The sequence below is a fragment of the Euleptes europaea genome, chromosome 3 (genome assembly GCF_029931775.1).
Source record: "Euleptes europaea isolate rEulEur1 chromosome 3, rEulEur1.hap1, whole genome shotgun sequence".
Lineage (NCBI taxonomy): Eukaryota > Metazoa > Chordata > Lepidosauria > Squamata > Sphaerodactylidae > Euleptes > Euleptes europaea.
In genome coordinates this window covers 64,986,018-65,008,188 of record NC_079314.1, presented here as the reverse complement: position 1 = coordinate 65,008,188, position 22,171 = coordinate 64,986,018, and the positions used below count along the sequence as shown (strand labels likewise).

The following is a 22,171-nucleotide window of genomic DNA, read 5'->3' as shown; positions in this document are numbered from 1 at the left end:
AAACTCCCAGGTGTCAGGTGTTGCTTTGCACTGTTGCAAAGGTGTTGCATTGCGTGCTTGTGTTGCTTTGCAGTTGTATTGTTTTGCAAAATTCTTCACACCTGCCCCGCCCTTTGCATGTTTGCAAAGGTGTTGCTTTTCAGTTGTGTTGCTTTGCAAAGTTCTTAGAACCTGCCCGCCCTTGCTCTCATCAGCTGTTTGTCGGGGCTGGGAGCTTTGTGCGTGGGCGGCAAGCTCTGCTGAGAGATGCACATTAAGGGTGGGGGGACCCCTTTCAGGGCCCATATCTCATCCCCCCCTGACCCAATCTTTACAAAACATGGGGAGTCTTTCAATATACGTCCTTTGAAGCTCTGCTGAAAGTTTGGGACCTCTAAGCCCAAAAATGCCCCCCCAGAGCCGCGGAAAGGCGCGGTTGTGTTTTTAATGGCTTTATTCGGCCGAATTTTTTTTCCGAACTTTGAATTCCCGCCGAATTGAACGGATCCGAAGTGGGGGAGTTCGGACTTCGGCACGTACCGAACCCACAAGGGCCAAATTCGGCCGAATCCGAACTGTACCGAATTTTTTTTTTGACAGCCCTAGATCCCAGAATGCAATGCACAGTTTCTAAAGTGGTGTTATTGAAAATAATCACAAGGAAGGGGAGGCAGTGCTTGCTATTTGGCTAGCAGTGTTCAGAGATAAATCATAGAAGATTATAATGGGCTTCTTTTCAAGAAGCAACAAGAAAAGGGGCTGCCTCACTGTCCCTTATTAGTAAACATGAAGTGACTAGAATCCTAGTCTGTGGTGACAAGGATAGATGGCCTGCCTTTAGTATAGCCAATAAAAAGAGCATGTTTTTCATTGGCTCATGATGTTATGACCAATATTACTACAAGATAGGACACTGTGGAGCAGGGACTAATATCCTCATATTAATCCAAATTTCTTTCCCTTCTGCCAAACACACAAATCTGCACATTTGTGGGTTTGGCAGAAAGGAAATTTGGAGTGGGGATGTAAGCCAGCAAGAAAAACAGGTCTGACATGGGCAGCTGTCTTGGTTAGAAGGAGCCATGGTATCAGGAAAGACATGCTGCTTGCTTGAGGAAAACTCATGCTGCTTTATTCCCTTGATTTTTTCTGCTTAATGTGTGTTTTGTAAATAAATAGATAATACAAAGGGTACTAGGTTTCCAGAAACCCTTACCCAAACAGGAACGTTGCTCTGTAGAACTGGCTCTGACTCTCTCCCCATTGAGGAAAGTGGAGAGCATATGGCATAATGAGAAGCTGGCCTCTTTCCTTTGAAAATGACTGGAAAAGGTTGCCCCATAGCCTAAATATGATGAATGCAAAAAGAAAGAAAAGTGGAGCAAGATAGCCAGCGTGGTGTAATAGTTAGAATGCTGGGCTGGGATACAGAAGACCCAGGTTTGAATCCCCACTCTGACATGAAAGCTAGCAGGACGACCTTGGGCCAGTAACACACACTCAGCCCAACCTACTTCATGAGGCTGTTGTGAGGAGGAAATGGCAAATAACGTCCCCGTGGGGAGAAAGGGCATAAATGATGTAAACAAACAAAAATTGAAGGGACTGCACTTTGAGCAGGTATTACAGACATGCTTCTTTTCTTTGAGTCCTACAGATACATGAAACATGTATATATCTACATGTTTTGCTAAAGCCAACATGATCCAACAGCAAAATTGCATTGACGCACTGATCACTAGAAAGTATAAATTTACAGATTTATGTTTTTTTTTTAAGTACAGCTTACATCCAAACTTTAGATTTGCTTCTCGGCTCCGTATGATTCCATGCATGTTGGATGCTATACAGACATATGTTCCTTCATCTCTCGATTTATCAGGGTTAGTGATTTCCAAGTTACCTCCTACCATAAGGTGGCGCCCCCTTGTAATATCAATATCCCAGTTGTTAAGTTTCCACCTATTGAGAAATGCAGACTTAATTATTTTTAAAAATCAAAAACAGTTTTGACATGCAAATAGCACTGGAAAGAGATTTTGTGCAGCTTTCCTTTATAGTATTTAGTTCTTTGCAAAGGGAAAATGTACATGAAATCCTAAAGCATTACTGTGAGACATACCATGTTGGAAAATGCTCCACTTAATAAAAACACATTGAAAAACTGAAAGAAAAGATGTTGTTTGCGAAACTGCCAGGCAAGGTTGTGCCTTGGGGGGTTACATTACTTATCACTAGTGATATCATTGGCAACAGTCAGTTTGTATCTTTGACAGTCTGTTTAGCACTAACTCAGATATGAGGGGCTAGTGGTGGGAGGGGGAGTAATCTGCCAGAAATTCCTACTGAGTTCAATGGGAAATGCTAGCAGGATGGTGTACATAGGATCCCAGCCAAAATCTTGCTTTTTGAATGCAAGAAATCTAGAATCTAGATCCCACATAGCAAATGAATGACAGACTGTATTTCTGGTATGTATATATTGTCTATATACTCTGTAGGGAAAAGGTCTGTTAAAAAAAACACAGACTTGTAAGTAGCATCATCTTTGAATTACAAGTCTTCATTCATCCTCTATTACAAATTCCAATAACACTATTCTTTTCAAACAAGGATCATAATTTGATTTAAGAGCTGATTAGCATGTCTGTGGGGCAAGTTTCTAAAGAAGAAAAGACTCCTTCAGAGCTGAAACCAGCTGGCCTTGTATACATCCACATTCAGCAGCAAAAAAAGCATTATTAATATTGCAAAGACAACATAGCTGTAAAAAAGGAGTTGTGGGTTGGATCCTATGGATATCTTTCACTGGCAGTGGCGCCTTCCTCATGTGGCCCAACCCAGTATCTTCAGTCTAGCTACTCCCAGTACAAGGACTTTTCTGTGGATTCAAGACAGGATGGATTTGGTGGAGGACGACTAAGCACCTGTATTTTAGGTACAGACATGGATTTCATTTGATTAATGTATCCAGAGCCCTGATATTCTGAACACTTTTATCCCTTGCATCTGTGTGTTTGTCTGTGTGTTTGCAATCCCTTGAGTCTGTTGAGTTCCAGTTTTCAGTCTGCCCATACTAATCTCTAGCAGTAGCAGTAGCAACCCAGTAGCATGGGTTAAATTGGCTGAGTGGATGCCAAATGCTGAATTCAATGTGGATGTATGCAGCTGCATGAAAAGATTCCAGTGTGATTGGGTACCAAGTCCAGCACATTGTGGCCAGTGTGGAAACAACCAGCTCACCTAGTGGTTAAGAGGCTGCACAGACCATATGACAGCTGTGGCTCTTACAGGCCAGCGTAGAAACAACCAGCTCACCCAGTGGCTAGAAATCTGCGCAGATCACATGACAGCTGTCGCTATTAGAGGCTCACAGGATCATGCCTGACACAGTATTTTGGATTACCTTATGACCATGCTGTCTATTAAGATTGTTCATAAGAAGCTGTAAAGTGCATACCAAGCAGTGGTCTTGGTGTGGATCATGGACTGGATAAATAATCCAGAACAAACAGTAATAAAATTAAAAATGGTAGCTTTGGAATAAGGCGTACATAAATATGGACTAACAAAAAAGTAAAAAAAAACCCCACCCATAAATCAGAATGGAAACCATGTAATCAGAGATGGACTATTTAAAATTTGGGAATCTGTTTGAAGAAGAGTTAACCCCTCTATATCGCCATTAATGTCTCCTATAGAGGCACATTATAACAAATATGTGAGGAAAAACTATTATAAAACATATGGAGAAATGATAAATGCAAAGAGAAATTAAATCATGGCAAAAGATAAAGGATGAAGGCAAAAATATAAAATGGTTATTATACTTCCAGCATGTTTCAAGATTTAAAAAAAATATCCAAGTGGCGAGAGGAGCAAAAAGTGAATTGACCAAATTTGAAAGAATAATAATGAAACAAAAGGATCATTTATTAGGATGAATCTATAAACTGTTACTTCAGTATGACACAGAAACTGAACAAGTCAAGACATGTATGATCAGATGGATGCAGAATTTTGAGGAAGAAATATCCTTACAACAGTGGGAATCCTTATGGACTAAAGAAATAAAATTAACTGCCAGCCAATTACTAAGAGAGAACAGGAAAAAAAAAAGTTCTACCAGTGATACGTTACTCCAAAGGACATTGAGAAGATGGACAAGAATTATAAAGGGAAATGCTGGAAATGTAAAAAGATAGAAGGTACCTTTTGTCATATACAGTGGACATGTAAAAAAACAAAGAAGTACAGGAAAGAAATACATGCTGAAATTCAGAAAATTTTAAAAATTACATTTCTTATGGAAGCCAAATGTATGTTATTGGGCATTATACCAAAAATATTCCAAAAACTCTGGAAGAACTGTTTAGATATGTGATAGCGGCAGTTAGATTTACATTAGCAGTACAATGGAAAGCAGAAGAGTGCCCAGTTAGAGAAGATTGGTAAACTGGCTGAATATGCAATAAGCAATAATGGCAAAATTGACAAATGATGTTAACAAAAAACAACATCTAAATAATGTAAAGAAAAATGGAATGTGTATTATGTGTACTACTCTTAAAAAATCACCTTGATCATGATTGTATTATGAATGTATAGTGAAATAGATTAGAAAAGAACCATAACTTTAACCATTTTTTTCCTTGCCATTTTCTCACTGGAAAAGCCATTCCTGAGATTAATTTATCCTTGTTAGGGAAAACTTATGGATATCTGTATTCCCCCCCCCCCCAAACAGGAATGAAAACAGCTCAGGCATGGCTTTCTCCAGGGACAAAATGGCAGAGGAGGAAAGAGCTGAAGTTTTCGTCTCTGCCCAAGCCCCTTCTTAGTAAAGTAATCTTGGCAAATAAATCTGCAAAAAAAATTAAAAATTAAAAAATGCTTTAAAATGAACACAGAGAAACCATAATGTGCACTCGAACCCTTAAATTAATGTTAACTTCCTACAAATTGGAATAAATATGAGCAAAAAGTTTGTTACTTGTATATCGGAGTAGGGATTCCTTTGGCTCTGCAATTCATTGAAACTCTCCCATCTGAGGACTCCTCTGGGTAGATTGTGTCGATGGGTTGTTCTTCAAAAATTGGTCCATATCCTTTTAATTCCTCTGAAAAGAAATGATAAATTAATTCTCAAAGTTACAGATACACATCATCTTAGTGTATATGGCTAATACCAAGTTAAAATCCCTAAAAAGCAAACACTTATTTTAATGAATCGACAGTGAGCACTGTGTAAACAGTTCAAATGCTTTAGCTTCCAATTCTCCGTTGTATTCTTGTCAACATACTCACCCGTAAGCAAAGAAATCTAGCTAGTTACACTTCCCCTTAAGGCCATTGGCTCTTTGCTGACACCATCAACAATCCTGCCAACTGGTGCCAGATTTAATGGGAGGCATTTTGTGACTTGCACATCTGCCTGTTGGAAAGACACTGAGGCTCAAATCTCTTGCACAGACCAGCAAACAACCACCAGATTGTGATGACATCTGATGTCCTCTGGCTTGGACAATACATAGGAAGCTGAAGTGGAAAGGTTAGTTGCATGAGCAGTATGCTTACTCACCACACACTGCAACTGAAATTGCCATCTGATGTTCCTGATATATTGCTTTTTGGGCTTTAATCTTATCCAGGGCATTCTCAGCCTAGCCCAAGGACTCAGGACAGTTCCAGAGCTTAGTTCTGGAATGCATGTAGATAGAATTGGGGGAGGGGGGAAGAGCCTCTGGGAACATGCAAAATATCCTTCCCTCAGTGTGATTCAACGCTGATTTATTCCACTCTGAAAGCCCACTGAAATCAGTAGGCTTATGCTGCTGTAAATCTGCAAACACTGTACAGAATAAGGCAGATAGATAGACAGATAGATAGACAGACAGGAAGGATGTGGGAATGTTTTCAGATAATAGGTTGTATCCAGCTTTTTTGATCAATCTCATCTAATTTCCTGCCTTACTACAGCCACCAAACTTTGAGAATATGTATTTTCCTGCCAATAAAATCCTAACAATATTTACTGAAAAGGAAGATCATCTTTGACTTCAGTTGACAACATTCTATTCATACAATATTGCTGGAAAGTTAAAACCAGGATAGCACCCCTTTTCTGACACAGCAAGGAATAATCCAATTTATGCAATACATTAAATATAACCTTGTAGTTTATTGGTTCCACATGCATTGTGATATTTGTTATGAATGGACAAAGAAAGGTGGTGTGTGGATATACTAGTAAATGAAAACTGCAGGACAATGATGCCCCTTTCAAGATTAGCACCTGATCAACTTTTGAACACTGACCTCTCTGATCAGTGCCAAACACCTGGTGGAGCTAAGGTTTCCCCTGACTGTCTCTTGAGTTGGCCAAAAGCGCCCTGGCCCTATCAGCTGTTTGGTGCTGATGGCAAGGAAGAATCAGCCAGGTGCCTTGATCGCAAGCTACCAGTAGGTTGCAATTGACCAGTTCACAACTCTGGTTCTAATGCAAAATAATAGTTTTGAGCTGTGCAACATAGGTATAGGTCAGCTGTGTTGAACTTCGGCATATGGCTTTGTTCTGTGTAGTCAGCAAAATCAGCACCAAAGTTTGCTTTGTTCAATGTACATTGTTTCCTACTGATCTCTGCTGGGATTAATGGATCTATGAGAAGGAGATGAAACAATAGCCTCAGAGATGTGCTGTGGCATGTTGGGAAGGAGAGAACTTGATATCCTTCTGCCTTCTTTCAGCATAATAATTACATTAATAGATTCCAAGAACTATGATTAATTCATCATTTAAAGGCTTTTGTAAAAGGGATCCCACACCAAAGAAACCTATGCTAAATTTGCACTGTTAACATAGAAAACAGAACTCCTCTTTGGCACCAGTCATCCAAGGGCTCTAAATATGCAGGCTTCGTTCATTGCAAATGAAATTGAACATCAATCTACTGGCATTTTGTATTATGGAAGCACAAACTTAATTTCATTTAAAGCTCATCTTTCCACCCTATATACTTGTTTTGTGAAAACAAAAATAAAAAGAAGTGGAAGATTTCCTTAGTGACATCACTGAAGCAAAAAAAAACCCAATAGTGCTAAAATAAAGAGAACCTGAGAATATTCTTTAAGATGCATTAGCTTCAATACTAAGTCCTGCAGAATGGCCTATATCAAAGTAATCTTCTCCAAACAATGGTATTTCATTGCTTTTTTAGAACACCACCTGGATACCTCTGCAACCACTTTGCAGGCTTCCTTTTTCTCCTCAATAGTCTTCCATCTTGGACTTCGGTTGCATGGATTCCTCATGATCCTCTGCTTCTTATTCACCTTGGATCAGGCAGTATCACCCTTGTGAACCTCCTTCCCTCCCTAGTCTTGTCTCTTCCCCTCATCCTCACCCCATCTTCATAGTGTGTGCAGGTGTGTGTTTAATTGGAAGGAGAGGGTGGCTTTACTCTTGGTTTCATTTGTAGTTGTATTTGTGGTTGTAATCATGATTTTGAAGATTTGCAGTTTTGGTTTGCCTCTAGTTGTGTGTCTGAGTGCTAATAAATAAATATTTCATTTAGTTTGAATCAGTTGGTCTCTGTTACTCTTTCTCTTGGGAATGTTGCATGGAAATAAAACATCTGTATACACTGACAAAAGATTCTTTGTTTATCTGGCTGGAGACCCTGTAACAAGCTAATTTCCCCTTCTCTGGGTCTAATCTGGGTAACACTGCAGCAGAAATGTTTAAGTCATCTAAAAATGCTTTTTTTAACTCACAAAGGGGAAAAAACATACATTAAACACTTAATCCATCCTTGCTAATGTTCTACATGTTCTATAATGTTCTATAGTTGGGGCAAAATAAATTTTCAAAATAAGATAAAATCTTCAAAGGAAATTATGCTACAGGTTTCCACTTCACTGAAGTAGTAAATACCGGAATTATATAAATCTTAATGAAACAGGATATACTTATATATAACCTTTTTTGCCAGAATGCACAAAAATGACATTGCATCTGTACGTTAGCGGTCATATCCTCAAGTTCACTTTGCCCAGCCTTTAGACACCAGAATGCAATTGTTTCTTGCACCAAATGTATTCAGATTAGCAAGAAATTGCTTGATAGGTACTCCAGAACTACTGTCTTGTACAGACTGTCTTGACTGGACCAGTAGCATGGGATGGCAATGACCAGGGTTAGGGCAGCTAGGACAGATGGGGGAGCCACTGAACCTAGAAGAGCAGCAGGATGCAGCCTGCTTGGGCGGCAGCTACTGCTCACAGAAGCAGGCCCCGCAGAACGCAGCAGAGAAGGAGAAGAGAGGACTGAAGCACTGAAGTTGGAGCAAGGGCAGGCAGGCTGGACTCCAGGCTCCCTGCTAGGGGGAGGAGAAGGGGAGACCTTCTTGGGCCTAGCCTGGCTGACTGCACAGGCCCTTGAAGATTCTTGGGGGTGGAGCAAAGGGGGAAGGGCCCACAACAGGCACTCCATTGAGCTCGGGTCTGGTCAGGACCTAAAGAATCTGCTATCCTCTGAGATGTGACCTCGTAGGCCATGTATTGACAACACAAACATTTTACTTAAACATGCTTTTAAAGTGATTTCAGATCACCTTTATTATAATTCTGGTATAGGGAATGCAAATAAAACTTGGGCATAAAATATAAAAATACCAGCCACATATAGCATCCATTTTAAAGAAAGTCAGGAGAGAAGGCCTTTAATAGAAAAACTCACAAAATGTGTTTAATTTGCAGGAGTATCATTATAAATTTCTTTAGATGTGATATTTATCACTTTGCCATCTGTCTGATGCAAATCTATTTCAATCCAGCATTGTAGAGAAGCATTCTGTGCCTAGGGGAGCAGAAATGGAAAGTTAATCCAGTCTGCTTTTGTGCCTGTGTATGCAGTGACCATATTTATTCTAATGCAGCTCTGAAGTTTAGAAGGCAAACATTGCTATTCTGGCTCTTTTGTTTCCAAGGGTTATTCTGATGAACAGAATCATGGGTTCAGTAGAATGCAGCATACTCACTGCAATGCTTGGAGATTCCCCTTTTCTGCATGCCTAGATGCTACTTGCCCCCTTCTGCATACACAGTCAGGGAGATCCTTTTACAGAAACCCAGTTTCACATGGGGATCATTGGCAGAGTAATTAACACAGCAAAGGTGCACAACCTGATTAAAGTGTAGATAAATCTTTATTCAGGAACAAACATAATTGATAGTGAAAACATCAGCCAGTGATTGTGTCCTAACTACATCACTAGCCGACAGAGAGACCAACAGAATATTGCCCTAAGAGTAGCAATCTGGAGACAGACAAGAAATTACACTTAGACAGGATAATGAGGTCAGCACCTTCTCTCTTGCTAATTGCCCTCTTGCTGCCCTCTGCAGGGTCTTCTTTTCATCTTCTTTGTACACCAGACATTGCCTATTCCAACAGGGCTAATGCTCACAAAATCAGTTAATAAGGGCTGTTCAGTAGCTTGGGAAAGAAAACAGCTAGGGAGAAAAGGGTGTAGTACTTCTGGCTTCTCATTGGGTGAAGAACAACCAAGCTCCGAAACTCTCAGTGTAATGTAAAACTAATAAAGATTTCTTTCTCATTCGGTAATAAATCACCACACTTTGTTGGATTGCATTTTGCTTACACATTTCTCTAAATATTTACTAGAAATACTACCAGTCTATCAACTCTGCTCTTTGCAGAACAATTCATTTTAATAGCAGAGCCATATTATCTTGTTAGACATTTGTAGGGAAAGTTCTAAGCCTTTAAGGCTACCACAGCATTTCACAAAATAATGAAAGACGCATCCTTTGTTCTATAACAAAAATAATTCCTATACAGTTTGTGGCATCCCATTGCAAGCTTTCAGCTCTGTATGTCATTTAACCTTTCAGAAGACACCTCTGCTGGTGAAATTTTTGTTTTTCTCCTTAAAAAGATATCAGGGTATTCAAAGAACACACTGCTTTTTTGCAACACTCCCTGGATTACACAGAGAGGATCTGAATATCACCATACTTTGGACATAAATTGCTTGCACTTGAAATGAAACAGGATATAAAGTAGATCACCTCAAACAAATGAATATGAACATTGTTGTGATGAATAATTTTATTGGCTTTTTGTTTTCATCTGCAGTCTATTCCCATGAGCTAGCCCTGCAATCATATTAAAGGCACCAATTAAAATGCATAAAATGGAAATCAATCAATTAAAAAGAATTATAAACACAATCCTTAACCAATAGCCACTCTGCTCAGAGTTTTGGTACATAACTAAGAAGAATACTGTGACTAATTCTCATAATTTTCAAGGTTAGAATGTGAATATTACCCATGCATTTAACCATATCATCATCACAAGCAGGTTACAATCTTAATAATAACAGGTTCTGCCAAGGGATCCTAGAAATTGGAGCTTAATGAGGTACTGTGAGAAAGATCCCTCAACCCAAAGAATTATAACTTTCAAGTTTTTCTAGGAAGAGGAAATAACTGTTGATGCAGGTTAAGTCAATAGGGTAAATATGCCATCATACTGTAGGATGAGACAAAAGCATTAGGAAGATCATGAAAATTAGGCACATGTAATTCCTCTTGTCACCCCTGTAAAACTGGATTTTTTTTTACTTTTTCCAAGTGAAACTACTCTATTCATTTTTGTTTACACACCTATTATGTTTCTTTAGAGATCTGCTACAATACCTTTCCCTGTTTCCATCATGCAGACAACTTTTTACCTCTGTTGAATGAACATTAACCTCTGCTACTATCAAGCAGGAATCAGCTTCATGTTATCTAGAGCAGACCTATGAATGACATTCTTTGGAGAGACTGCAAAAGTCTAGTTCATTCATTTTGGCCCTTGAGGTAATACAACAAAAATCAATAATAGTTAGGAGGAAGAAAATTGAATTCTTTCTCCTTCAATGCTTGCAATGAAATTTCTTAAAATAGTAAAACTAAAATAAGTCAGTAACATCAATAGCTAGTTAACACCACCTAAAATATGCACATTATTCCCAGTTTGCATGGCAACCAACATCAGGATTCAGAGCTGATTACAATCAAGATTTCTGCATCATAATAAAAGACTATGGGACCACATAGTAATGTGGATGTGTTCAGGGATATGAAGGTATTAATCAGTACCATTTTTCAGTAACGGGAAGAGATACAAACCTCAACAGAAGAATTCTAATACAAGTTACATATGTACATCTACCTTATACTGAATAAGACTATTGGTCCATCAAGGTCAGTGTTGTCTACTCAGACCTGCAGTGGCTCTCCAAGGTCTCAGCTAGAGGTCTTTCACATCACCTACTGCCTGATACTTTTAATTGGAGATGTTGGGATTTGAACCTGGAACCTTCTGCATGTCTATCAGATGCTCTACCACTGAGCTACAGCCCCCCTTCCCCCAAAAGTTGCATTCTTCTAAGCCCACTGACTTCAACATAACTGTAACTCTGCTTAGAATTATACTGCAAAACCTTCAAGTTGTGTACCAGAAAAAAATGGTATTTTACAGATTTGGATTTCAGGGTGGGCATAATTATTGGCATTCTGGGTTATTAAGGTCCTAAACACCAGTTTGGTATCTGGATTTGTGTTTTTTTTGGAAGGGGGTTCTGATATTATTCTGATATTATTTGATATTCATTATTTCCTATGGGAAATCTTTCGGGGGGGGGGTAGACTGGCTGTTTTTCAAGCAAATGACATCCAAAATTGAAGCAGAGCTGGTGCTGTCTGTCAACTAAAGAACGCCTAGGTTTCAAGTGGATTAAATCAGGGATCCAATTCTATGGGCCACTGACACGTGCCCCCAGCCATCTTCCATTGTTTCCTATGGGGGTGTATTCCATGTTTTCTTTAGGGCAAAGACTAGCCAAACATACAAGGACAAGCAAAGTAACCACTGACCAAAAGCCTCCCAATGCAAACAGAACCAACAAGCCCAACAGACCCAATGGAGAACCAGGGAATCCTAGCAGAACCTTGGGCCAATGTGGCAAGTCTAACACAACCAATGTCAAACTACAGAATGCAAGGCAATGTCAAATTAGAGAATTCAGTTAAGCTGACTTAACCAAAGAACACTGCTGCATGCCCAGCAAACGTCAAACAAAAGTATCCAAGCCAATGTCAAACCAGAGAATCCAGCAAGGCAACTTAAGCAAGGGACATTGTTGCAAGACCAACAGAGCCCATTTCAAACCACAGAATCCAAGCCAAACCAACACGGCAAGCCAATACCAAGATCTGGCAAGAAGACTGATACAGACACACTGTAAAACTGAAGAAAAACAGACCTGGGAACCTTAAAATATTGGTCCTCGATATTCCTGGATACTCCCAAATATTTCTGGAATTTTTTGGCATTCATTTCTTGGTAGCCCAAAAAATTCTGAGTACCATCTGGTTACAAAATATATCCAAATATACTGATAAGCTATTTTTGGGTATATTTTTGGACTGGAAATATCCAAACACACATCCCTACTTTCAAGTCTTAATTATAAATTGAATTCCTTTTTGAAAGAAGCACAAAATAATTTGCCATTAATGGATAACTAGAAACTGAAAAGAGTATTCCAAAATCCCTGAGGATTACAGTCACAGACATGCTAATGTATTTCTCTTGTCAAGTATTGCCAAGTTTTTTTTTTTTTACAAAGTTGCTCTTGCAAGATACAGAGGCAATGGAAGTAATTCCAGATTGTCTGTTGCAAAAAAATAAAATAAAAAAGAGACTTATGGCATCGTAAAGTCTGATATAATTTTTATTCCAGCATAAGCTTTCAGGAACTAGATCCTACTTCTTCAGATGCAATGTCTGAAAAAGGTATTAAAATATGTAAAAATGTCTGTATAGTGAATGACTCGTTGCATCTGAAAAAGTGAACTCTATTCACAGAACCTCATGATGGAATAAAATTGTGTTAGACTTTGATGTGTCCCAGGACTCCTATTTATTCATTGGCAGGGTATAATGGTATATGCAGTCATACTCTTTACCTTTAGAGACAACAATGCACACACTGTAAAAATTGTCACCTGCTATACCAAACATTTTAAGACTAGATTTCAGTTTCCAATTCACAATATGTCTTTCTGAAGTTGCTGCCTTGTAAAAACTCCATGCTATATATAATCTGAAACATCCGTTCTTTATTTTTGTTCTTAAAGTAGAAAGTGCTTGATTTAGCAATGATTAGGAACATTTTGGCAACCACATTATTGTATCTGGACAGCTTTCAATTGTTCAGCTTGCACTGGAAAATATTTCTTGTGACAATCTGACTCATCCCATTCTATCAATGTTGAATGGATTATCTTGAACAAGACGGAAAATATTTTTTAAAAAATCTGCACATAAACTCTTTAACTCTAAGGGCTCATTCCTGAGGTTGGGGGCGATTGGGCTTCGGAGGTGGCATGACCCCACTGCCAGCGTCTCTTATTCCATGATAAGAGACACTTACACTGGCAACAGGGGCAGTTCCGTCAGTGCCCGAGCACCGCGGAGCTGCACACTGCTCCCCCGGCAGCGCAGTCTCTCCAGGACGTAAATCCTGGAAGAAACATGCGGCACCGGCATGGGGGGGAGTGTCCCAGGGGTGGAGCTGACGTCAGCTTCCACAGCCCTCCAGGCCAGGAACAGCATTGCTGCACCAGGTTTTTCCTGGTGCAGCTTTGCTGTTCGCATTTTTGCAGCCTTTCGGAGGCCGGGGAACCTCTTTGAAGGTGCCGCAGTGGCGCCTTGGTCACGCTATCCCCAGCCGCAGACAGGCTCAGGAATGGGCTGCCCATATAAGTTACATATTACAAGAAAACATACTCTAACATGTCACCCATGCAATTTTTGAAGCAGCATTGGTGATATTTCAGATTTAGAGAAAGCCCAGTTCCTTACAAGAGTTACCTCCATATGGTAAAATGTTGTAGTTTAACCATATCTGTCCACAGAAAAATTCCAAAAACAAAAAGCATGTAATACCTTTGCCCTAGAACAGGGGTCTGCAAACTGCGGCTCCCGAGCCACATGCAGCTCTTTGGCCCATTGAGCGCGGCTCTCCAAACTTGGTTCGGAGCCCCTGCTCTTGTGCCTGCTCACGCCGGCAGCCGGGCTGCGGACCGGGGCGCCTGAGAGAGAGAAAGTGAGCACGAGAGAGAGAGAGAGAGCGCGAGAGAGTGGGCGAGCTGTCTCTTCCCCCCACCGCCGTGGAGAATGGCCGGGTCCCCCTTTCCCTTGCCCTCAATGGTTGGGAGGCTAAAGCCTCCCCTCCCCTCTAGCCGCGCAATTGCTGGGCGGGTGGCTCGGCGGTTCCTGGGCCCCCCCGCCCATCAGCTGTTGGGTGGGGCGGGCTTCCTTTGGTAGACCTGGCCTCTGGCTGAGTCCCATTGGGAGGCCATGTCTACCCACTGGCTTTCTTGGCGGTAGACCTGGACTCCGAGGAGGGGAAAAAGTCCCCCTTCAGAGGCCAGGTCTACCAATTGGCTTCTATGGGCCTCCGGAGGCCAGGTCTACTGCCAAGGAAGCTAATGGGTAGACCTGGCCTCCCAATAGGACTCAGCCGGAGGCCAGGTCTACCAATAGGCTTTTATGGGGGTAGACCAGGCCTCCAGACGAGGACTCCGGATGGGGAGAGGGAAATGGAAGGGACTTACACTTTAATTTTTATCAATAAATAAGATCACTATTAAGTATGATATCAAGTTTTATTCAATGTACCTATAGTTTAATTAAGACTTAAAACTTTAATTAAAGTTTATTAAGTTAATAAACAGTGTACCTGCCTATATAGTTTAAGTTTAAGAAATTTGGCTCTCAAAAGAAATCTCAATCGTTGTACTGTTGATATTTGGCTCTTTTGACTAATGAGTTTGCCAACCCCTGCCCTAGAACCAACCAAAGCATCCTAAAATGGTGTGCAAGCTTTTGAGTTCGCCATAACTTTTCATCAAGCTAGTTCTTAAGTTCCAAATGACTTTCTTCCCTGCTCTTTTTTGTGTGTGTACTATAAATAGTAGAAAGTTTGCCATTATATAGTTTACATATGTATGTGTGCATGTTTGACGCAGATTCATAGATTAACTATGAAATGCTGAAATATAATTAATAGATAAAATGAAAGAAAAGAAGGATAAAATGTCCCCCGGAAGATACATTCTGAAACATCTTCTGCGAACTTGAAACTAACAGTCTCCTTTTTCTTAACTATGTAATTTGCTCCCTCATTTCACCTTTCACCAAAGAACATGCACCCTGAGAAGCCACATGTCAAAGAGAGATAGAAAAAGTGAAAAAGATTTCCAGCAATGATTTATCTGAAAGACAAATAATTATTGCTTCTCCAACTAACTGCCGAAGACAATATGCTCATCCAAACAGTTATGGACTTCACACTGACAGCTCTTATGAGATTTTCAAATTAACTGCCACAAAATTTTACACTCTATGACCTCAATTTTGTAATGTGTTCTTGTCTGACCAAACAAATTCATATGAACATATGCCTTGCATATCATCAGGTCTCAAGTTCTATCACAGTCATGAGACAGCATGCTTAGAATGGAAAAGGATGGTACACTTTTTATCTCAGGCATGGTTCAGATGTAACCCTTCCCAGTATTTTAACCGTTTTTACAAGCTCATGGGCTGACAGTCTCCTCTCCTGCATAAATGTCTCCCTCCACACATTAACCATTTTGTATCACACAGCTGCAAGGAAGTTAACACTAACCATGTTTTCCAGATGACACTTAAACCCTGGCTTCAATGTGAGGTTTAAAGCTAGCCATGACTTGTGCATATAGGTTACCACTATGCCATAGTTAGTACTACTAGAAAAGCTAGAAGGGGTAATTGTGCAAGAAATAAGAGGCAAATGTGTGAGATGGAAAAATATTATATCTGCTCTGTGATTGAGACTCTGCCCTTATTCATACGTTTAACAGTATGGTTGTCCTACCCCTCCACTGTACAGGGAACTACTAGGAAGGAAGGAAGTTCCAAAATATTCAGTGCAGCTCACTCCCAAGAAAGAGATTTTAGTATTGCAGCCTCAGTCAAGCTATTATGCTCAAGCCTTAAACACTACATTATGCTCAAGCCTTAAACACTACATTATTGAAGAAATGTAACCATTAAATGAATAGGAATCAACACCATGAAATGTTTAAGGGGTAGAAACTTACCTTGCAAATGATCTCTGGTCCCTTGGAATGCATCAAGTACTTCAAGCACATTTGAGAGAGAAAAGAAGAGAAAGCAAGGAAGAAAATTAATTTGTGTTGGTCTCAGAATGTTCCTTCAGGAACAGCTTTTGTTGCTCTAACAGCATGAAATGCAAGTGCCCAAAACTGCTTGGAGAAATGCAAAGAAAAAACTTACTCTGCGATTTGGCAGTTAGTTTTATACAGAATATGTATATGTGTATGTATACATACATATATACATACATACAGAATATGTATATGTGTTTCATAATTAGAGAAACAACTCAGGTTGAGTCCCACTTGATAACTCTGATTGTATTTTAACCTAGTTATGCTTGCATCTTCCAATCCTACATTTAAGGAGACAAATTCAGACTATAGTAATGAACTGTCAAATCAGTGCAAAGTTGTCATAGCCACGGTGACTTAGATTGGCAGTTGATTCCCATCTTGAAACAGCCACCACCAGAGGAATCATCTGGAATGAGGTGCAGGCCTCATGCCAGATGATCCATGCGACAGTCACCTCCAGGCTAGAGTACTGCAACTTGCTCTATGTAGGGCTGCCCCTGAGACTGACTCGAAAGCTCCAGCTGGTACAGAATGCTGCGGTGAGGCTTTTTACTGGGACTTCGCTGTGGGCACATATTATGCCAGTGCTCTGTCAACTGCACTGGCTCCAGCTGGAATATCGGGTCGGTTCAAGGTGCTGGTTATGACCTTTAAAGCCTTACATGGTTTGGGACCTTCATATCTACGGGACTGCCTCTCCTGCTATGCGCCCCAGAGAAACTTGTGTTCATGTAATAACAACCTACTGGTGATCCCCGGCCCAAGGAGTGTCTGGCTGGCCTTAACCAGGGCCAGGGCTTTCTCTGCCTTAGCCTCTGCCTGAGGGAATAGCCTCCTGAGTGAGATCAGGGACCTGCAGGATCTTCAAGAATTCCGCAGGGCCTTTAAGATGAAGCTATTCCACTGGGCTTATGGTTGAGGCCAGCGATGGTTCTCCCTCCAAATACTGGCCTCCCTAATCCCTCCTCCTCCCCTGCTGCTGAGCTCCCTCCCCCACTTATACCATCTTGGAGATGTTTACATCTAATTGCCCAGCTGCAGATGGTTATTTTTTTATTTTGGTGCCATTGGGGGCATTATTGCCCTATTATTAGAATGGCCTGGGCTATTTTAAATTGTATTTTAATTTTTTATTGTTTTTATCATATTTTGGTTTTGTGAGCCACCTTTTACCCAGGTCTGAAGTTTTATATTCTCAGGGCACATGACAGTTAGGATCACAGAGCATCATACAGATAATTTTGGGTTTTGGACACTGAACACATTCTTTATCAAAAGAGAAACTCTGCACCAGATACTATGCCAATTAAAAAAATATTATGTCATGTGTTTATGCAAGCTATTTACAAACTGTGCATAACATGAGCAGGTAGCTTTGAAAAAAGTAAACAATATGTTTGATATAAAAATAAAACACTGAATTGATGTGAAGGTGAAGGACACAGCATAGAATTCTGTAAATCAATATATTATATGCAAATCTGCACACTTTTCCTTCTCAATTTGTATACTCATTCTGAATACCTAGCCAAAAACAAGCACTTTAAATTTCCATTATTTCAATGGAAGACTTTAGGACATGTTTTAATCTCTCTTGTTGAAATAATTTGGGTTGAAAATTGCTATGCTTTGGCTGAGTGCTATGTGCTTACAAAATTTAAAATGTGAGTTTTTGGTGTTTATGAAGAACAAATACAGTAAAAGCTTTGTTATTCAGCGCTTACAGAAAATGGGGGTTGCTGGTTTTTCAATTGTGCTGGATACTCAAGCCTATTGCTCTGCCCCACACTCTACCCAGTGAAATCTGCAGTAACCAAACCTGGGTATGAAACGATCACTACCCCCACTCCTTGCAGGACCTTTCTCCTCCCCCTGAGCCACAGAACCATGCTACACAGCAGGCAGACAAGCAGGTCAGCTGCCCAGGAGCCCTCCAGCAGCTCAAGGCAAGGCTGAGGGGGAAGGAAGCCCCCCAAGGATGATATCAGCTGGCAGCACCGGCTGGCAGAAGCCCAGAAATGGCCAGAGGCACTAAGCTGGTAGAAGCAGGATATGCGTGCACCTGAAGACACAGGGCTGAGGAGGAGGAGGATGCCCCCTGGGTGATGCCAATTAATTGAGTGGTCTGGATAATCAAGTGTCAGATAACAAAACTTTTATTGTACCAAGAACAGGATCAGGGAAAGTGCCTTGAAACCATTAGAGAAGCACATAAAGTGAGTATAACAACATTTCACAGACACCACTGCGTCAGACATTTCATTCTAAACAAGAACAGCAAAAATAAAAATAAAAAATGAAAGTTGTGATTCTCAGAATTCTGTGTCAGATGCTGTGAAACCCTGTGCAAAATTCCATAGGTACAGATTCACAAAAAGTGACTGGCTGATTCTGTTTTTAGGTCTTTGGCATTCTGGAATTTTACCTGCCAGCATAGAATTAATCAAAATCTCATCAATCATGTGTCTCATGAGTATGTCACTGCATAAATCTGTGCAGAAGCAAACTGGGAAGTTTGTGACTGTCACACCACTCACCAGAATGTCGCACAGCACTGCAGCCCCTCAGGCCTATTTTCAACAAAAGAAGAGCAAACTCTAAACAACTCGAAAGCAAGTACTGTCATAACCAAAAACGGAGAACATGTTTGTTTTAAATATGTACAGGAATTGTGGGGAAAGAGTAGGAGAGGAAAACAGTAAGAATGTCTTCAAAGCCTGTAAGATCTTTTCCTTTATGGCAAATCAACCAAAAGGTCAGTCCCCCTAGATCCACTAGAGAAACAGGAATTCACCTGGATGGGCTCTGGAAGACTTGAAAAATGAATGGCAATGATAATACTGTATAGAGATATGCTAGTCAAGAGTATTTGGCTATAAGATCCAAATGCCTAAATTGTAATCATAACCACAATGTCACATTTCCACCACAAAACGGGGTGGAATGCAAAGCTCCACACATGTATGAAGGGCTTTTTTACGGCTCAGCTACATGTTACTGATTTTTCCATGTTTATTTTCAGTGATGGTTTTTCTCTTTTACAATACACCCTTCAGGAAAACTTACAATATCTGTTGTTTCTTTCCTTCCAGTGGTGATAAAAGCAGCTCAAGGATAGCTTTTTCCAACAAGGAAATGGTACAGGGAAGATAGGTTTAAAGTTTTCCACCTCTCTCTCCCCAAGCAGTTCTCCTCATTGATAAAGCAATCCCAGAGTTTGCATTTGCAAAAGAAAAAAAGTCCTCTAAAATAAACACAAAAGAAATGGTAATCTGTAGTTGAGCAGCAGCTTCATTAATAGAAATTTCAGAGAATCTTCCAGAACGGTACCCCATAAAGCCCATGTGCTTATGCTGGAAGTAAAAGTTATTTGCTCATGTCCAAAAGAGCTCTATACAACCAGACTTTTCTGGATCCAAACCATTTACCATAAATAATTTATAATACAAATTATAAATGCCTGCCTCCAAATAGTTCAAATAGTTAGATTTTATTAAGAGAATTAATTGGACACGGTTGACTAAGAACTAGGCCTTCAAATCCATGTTTCCAGACTTATTTCCAAGACCACAATTGCCAAGATTTGGAATCAACCCCTTTCAAATTGCACTAATCCAATATCAACAGAGTCTTCACCTTGTGTCACTGTCACATACCAAACTATTAAAGGGCAACTGCTTCAGTCCAAATAGCTAACCATGAGCATTACTAGTTTTAGCATTTATCTGTCTGTAATGTTTACTGATACAGCACAAGCCAGACAACAATATAAATATACCCTTATAAAATACAAAATTATAGGACGCCAGGCATACTTATAAAAATTCTACCTTATTATAAGCAATTAAAATTCCTTGCATGGCAAGAGGTTAAAAGATTAGTGTTCATCTGAGTTTCCGAGGCCCACTCTTAAGCAGCGAGTCTTACAATGAGTGCACAGAATTTAGCAACCTGCTTTGTGACTAAGGCATCCCCCTCCCAAAGTAGGTACTTGGTTTTTCCCTCTTCAGAGGTAGCAGTAATTTTTTTTTAGTAAGGGGGTTATAAACTTTAGTCTGGCTTCCTCGTTAAAGGGACCCTTAAGGAAAGCATGTTCAACTGTTTCTATTTCTCCCGACTTGCAGGGGCAGAGTCTCTCTGATCTCGGTACCTTCTTATATCTACCTTCAAGAATCCCTGAAGGTAGAGCTGAGCATCTTGCCAGCATAAAGGCCCTCCTATACTTATTCACCTCTAACTGGGATAAATACTCAGCTGGTGCTAGAAACACTTATCTGTCAAATTGTTATCCCATGGTTCTTCCAACACAAGGCCCAGTGCTTGCGGTTCTTACCTTCTTGTTTTACCGACCCCAACAACCCCCTTAGATAGGTTAGGCAGAGAAGCAGTGTTAATGTCAAGATCACTAACAATGCAATTCTAAGGAGAGTTACTCCCGTCTAAGCTCTTTCATTTCAATGGTCTTAGACTGGAGTAGCTCTGAATAGGCTTGCACTAAGTGACCTACATGGCAATGTGGTGATTTGAACCAATCTTCTCTGTCCCAGTCTAATACTCCAACTACTACACTAGGGTTGCCATTCTCCAGGTAGTGGCTGGAGATCTCCTGGGATTACAACTAATCTCCAGGTGACAGAGATCAATTCACCTGGAGAAAATGGCTGTTTTGGAAGGTGGACTCTATAGCAAGAAACCTCACTGGAGTACCTTCCCTCCCCAGATCCTGCCTTCCTCAGGCTCCACCTCCAAAATCTCCAGGTAATTCCCAATGCAGAGCTGGCCAACCTACACTACAGTATAAGTAACGCAATGTGCTTTGTGCACTTAAACAGAAAGACAAGAAACATAAATAAAACAATGAAAGTGGAAATTTAATATTTTCATCTTTACACATTTTAATGTTGATTCAATGTTTCTGTAAAACAAAAAACTATTAATTAAAACTGTTATTAAAAATGAAACTTAAATTCCCAGTAACAGTTAAACTGGTGGTTCCCTCTCCCCCCGCCCCAGAACAGCGACTGTTATTTCAGCATCTGTGGTTGATTAAACTTAGAGGTCATCTTACCTGCCAGGCAAAAGAGGGAACAGATTGCAACAAAATAACTGATTAAGGGCTGCAGCTTCATTTTCAGATGTGTTTATTTGCCAAGGATTTCTGTCCCTTCGCAGTGAACTTCAGATAATAAAGAACAGCTGACAATAAAAAAGAAAAGAAAAAGAAAATGTTATCTTACAACAAAAAACTTTCCAGCAATGATTGGCTTGGACTCACTGGAACATTTCTGCTGACAAAATGGTTTCAGGGGGGGCATTTTGGGCTACAGCAGAAGAGGGTAGATGAGAAAGTGATGGTTCATGGCCAGAAATTGTTCTGTCTGTGGAAGTGATCCACTGGATCCAAGGCTATCTCTGGCTGTAACTCAAGAGTTGGTGGTAACGTATAAAAACGACATTAGATGTTTGAAACTGACATTCAAAAGTGAAATAGTTATATATATGAATACATATGTACTAGTTCTAGGAATTTTACCGCCATTCAAAAGAGTTCTAGAGCATTTAAACATCTTTGACGGAACCAGAAAAGTGTCAACATAAATTGTCTTGTGTTATTCCACACCACTCTAGACTGACCAATAAAATCAAGATTCATGGAAAAGGGTGATGGTCCCAAGTTGATGAGCCATAAGGAACCCATCTTCTTTGCATCTTCCTCCATCAGCTTATAGCTAACAAAACAATATTGTGCAACTAGTTTCTATTCAGAAATTTGTAATGAACTACTAAGCCCTTTGCAGACATGTAGATTGAATGCCTCCAATTCCAGTAATGCTTCCTTTCTTTTGAATAATTGTTTGCCCTATGTTCTGGA

At 40.2% G+C, this 22,171-nt stretch overlaps 1 protein-coding gene across 1 annotated transcript in view; it reads right to left on the bottom strand.

Moving 5' to 3' along the window:
- Window positions 1-21,495, bottom strand: part of CNTN1 (contactin 1) — a 67,740-nt gene extending 46,245 nt beyond the window's left edge. Inside the window, exons 1-5 of the mRNA XM_056846167.1 lie at window positions 21,368-21,495; window positions 18,837-18,869; window positions 16,207-16,245; window positions 4,973-5,099; window positions 1,769-1,941 (exon numbers count right to left, since the gene is read on the bottom strand). Of these exons, the coding sequence (XP_056702145.1) occupies window positions 1,769-1,941; window positions 4,973-5,099; window positions 16,207-16,245; window positions 18,837-18,869; window positions 21,368-21,428 (433 nt within the window). The 5' untranslated portion in view covers window positions 21,429-21,495. The remainder of the gene's footprint in view (window positions 1-1,768; window positions 1,942-4,972; window positions 5,100-16,206; window positions 16,246-18,836; window positions 18,870-21,367) is intronic.
- Window positions 21,496-22,171: the final 676 nt, after the last annotated feature.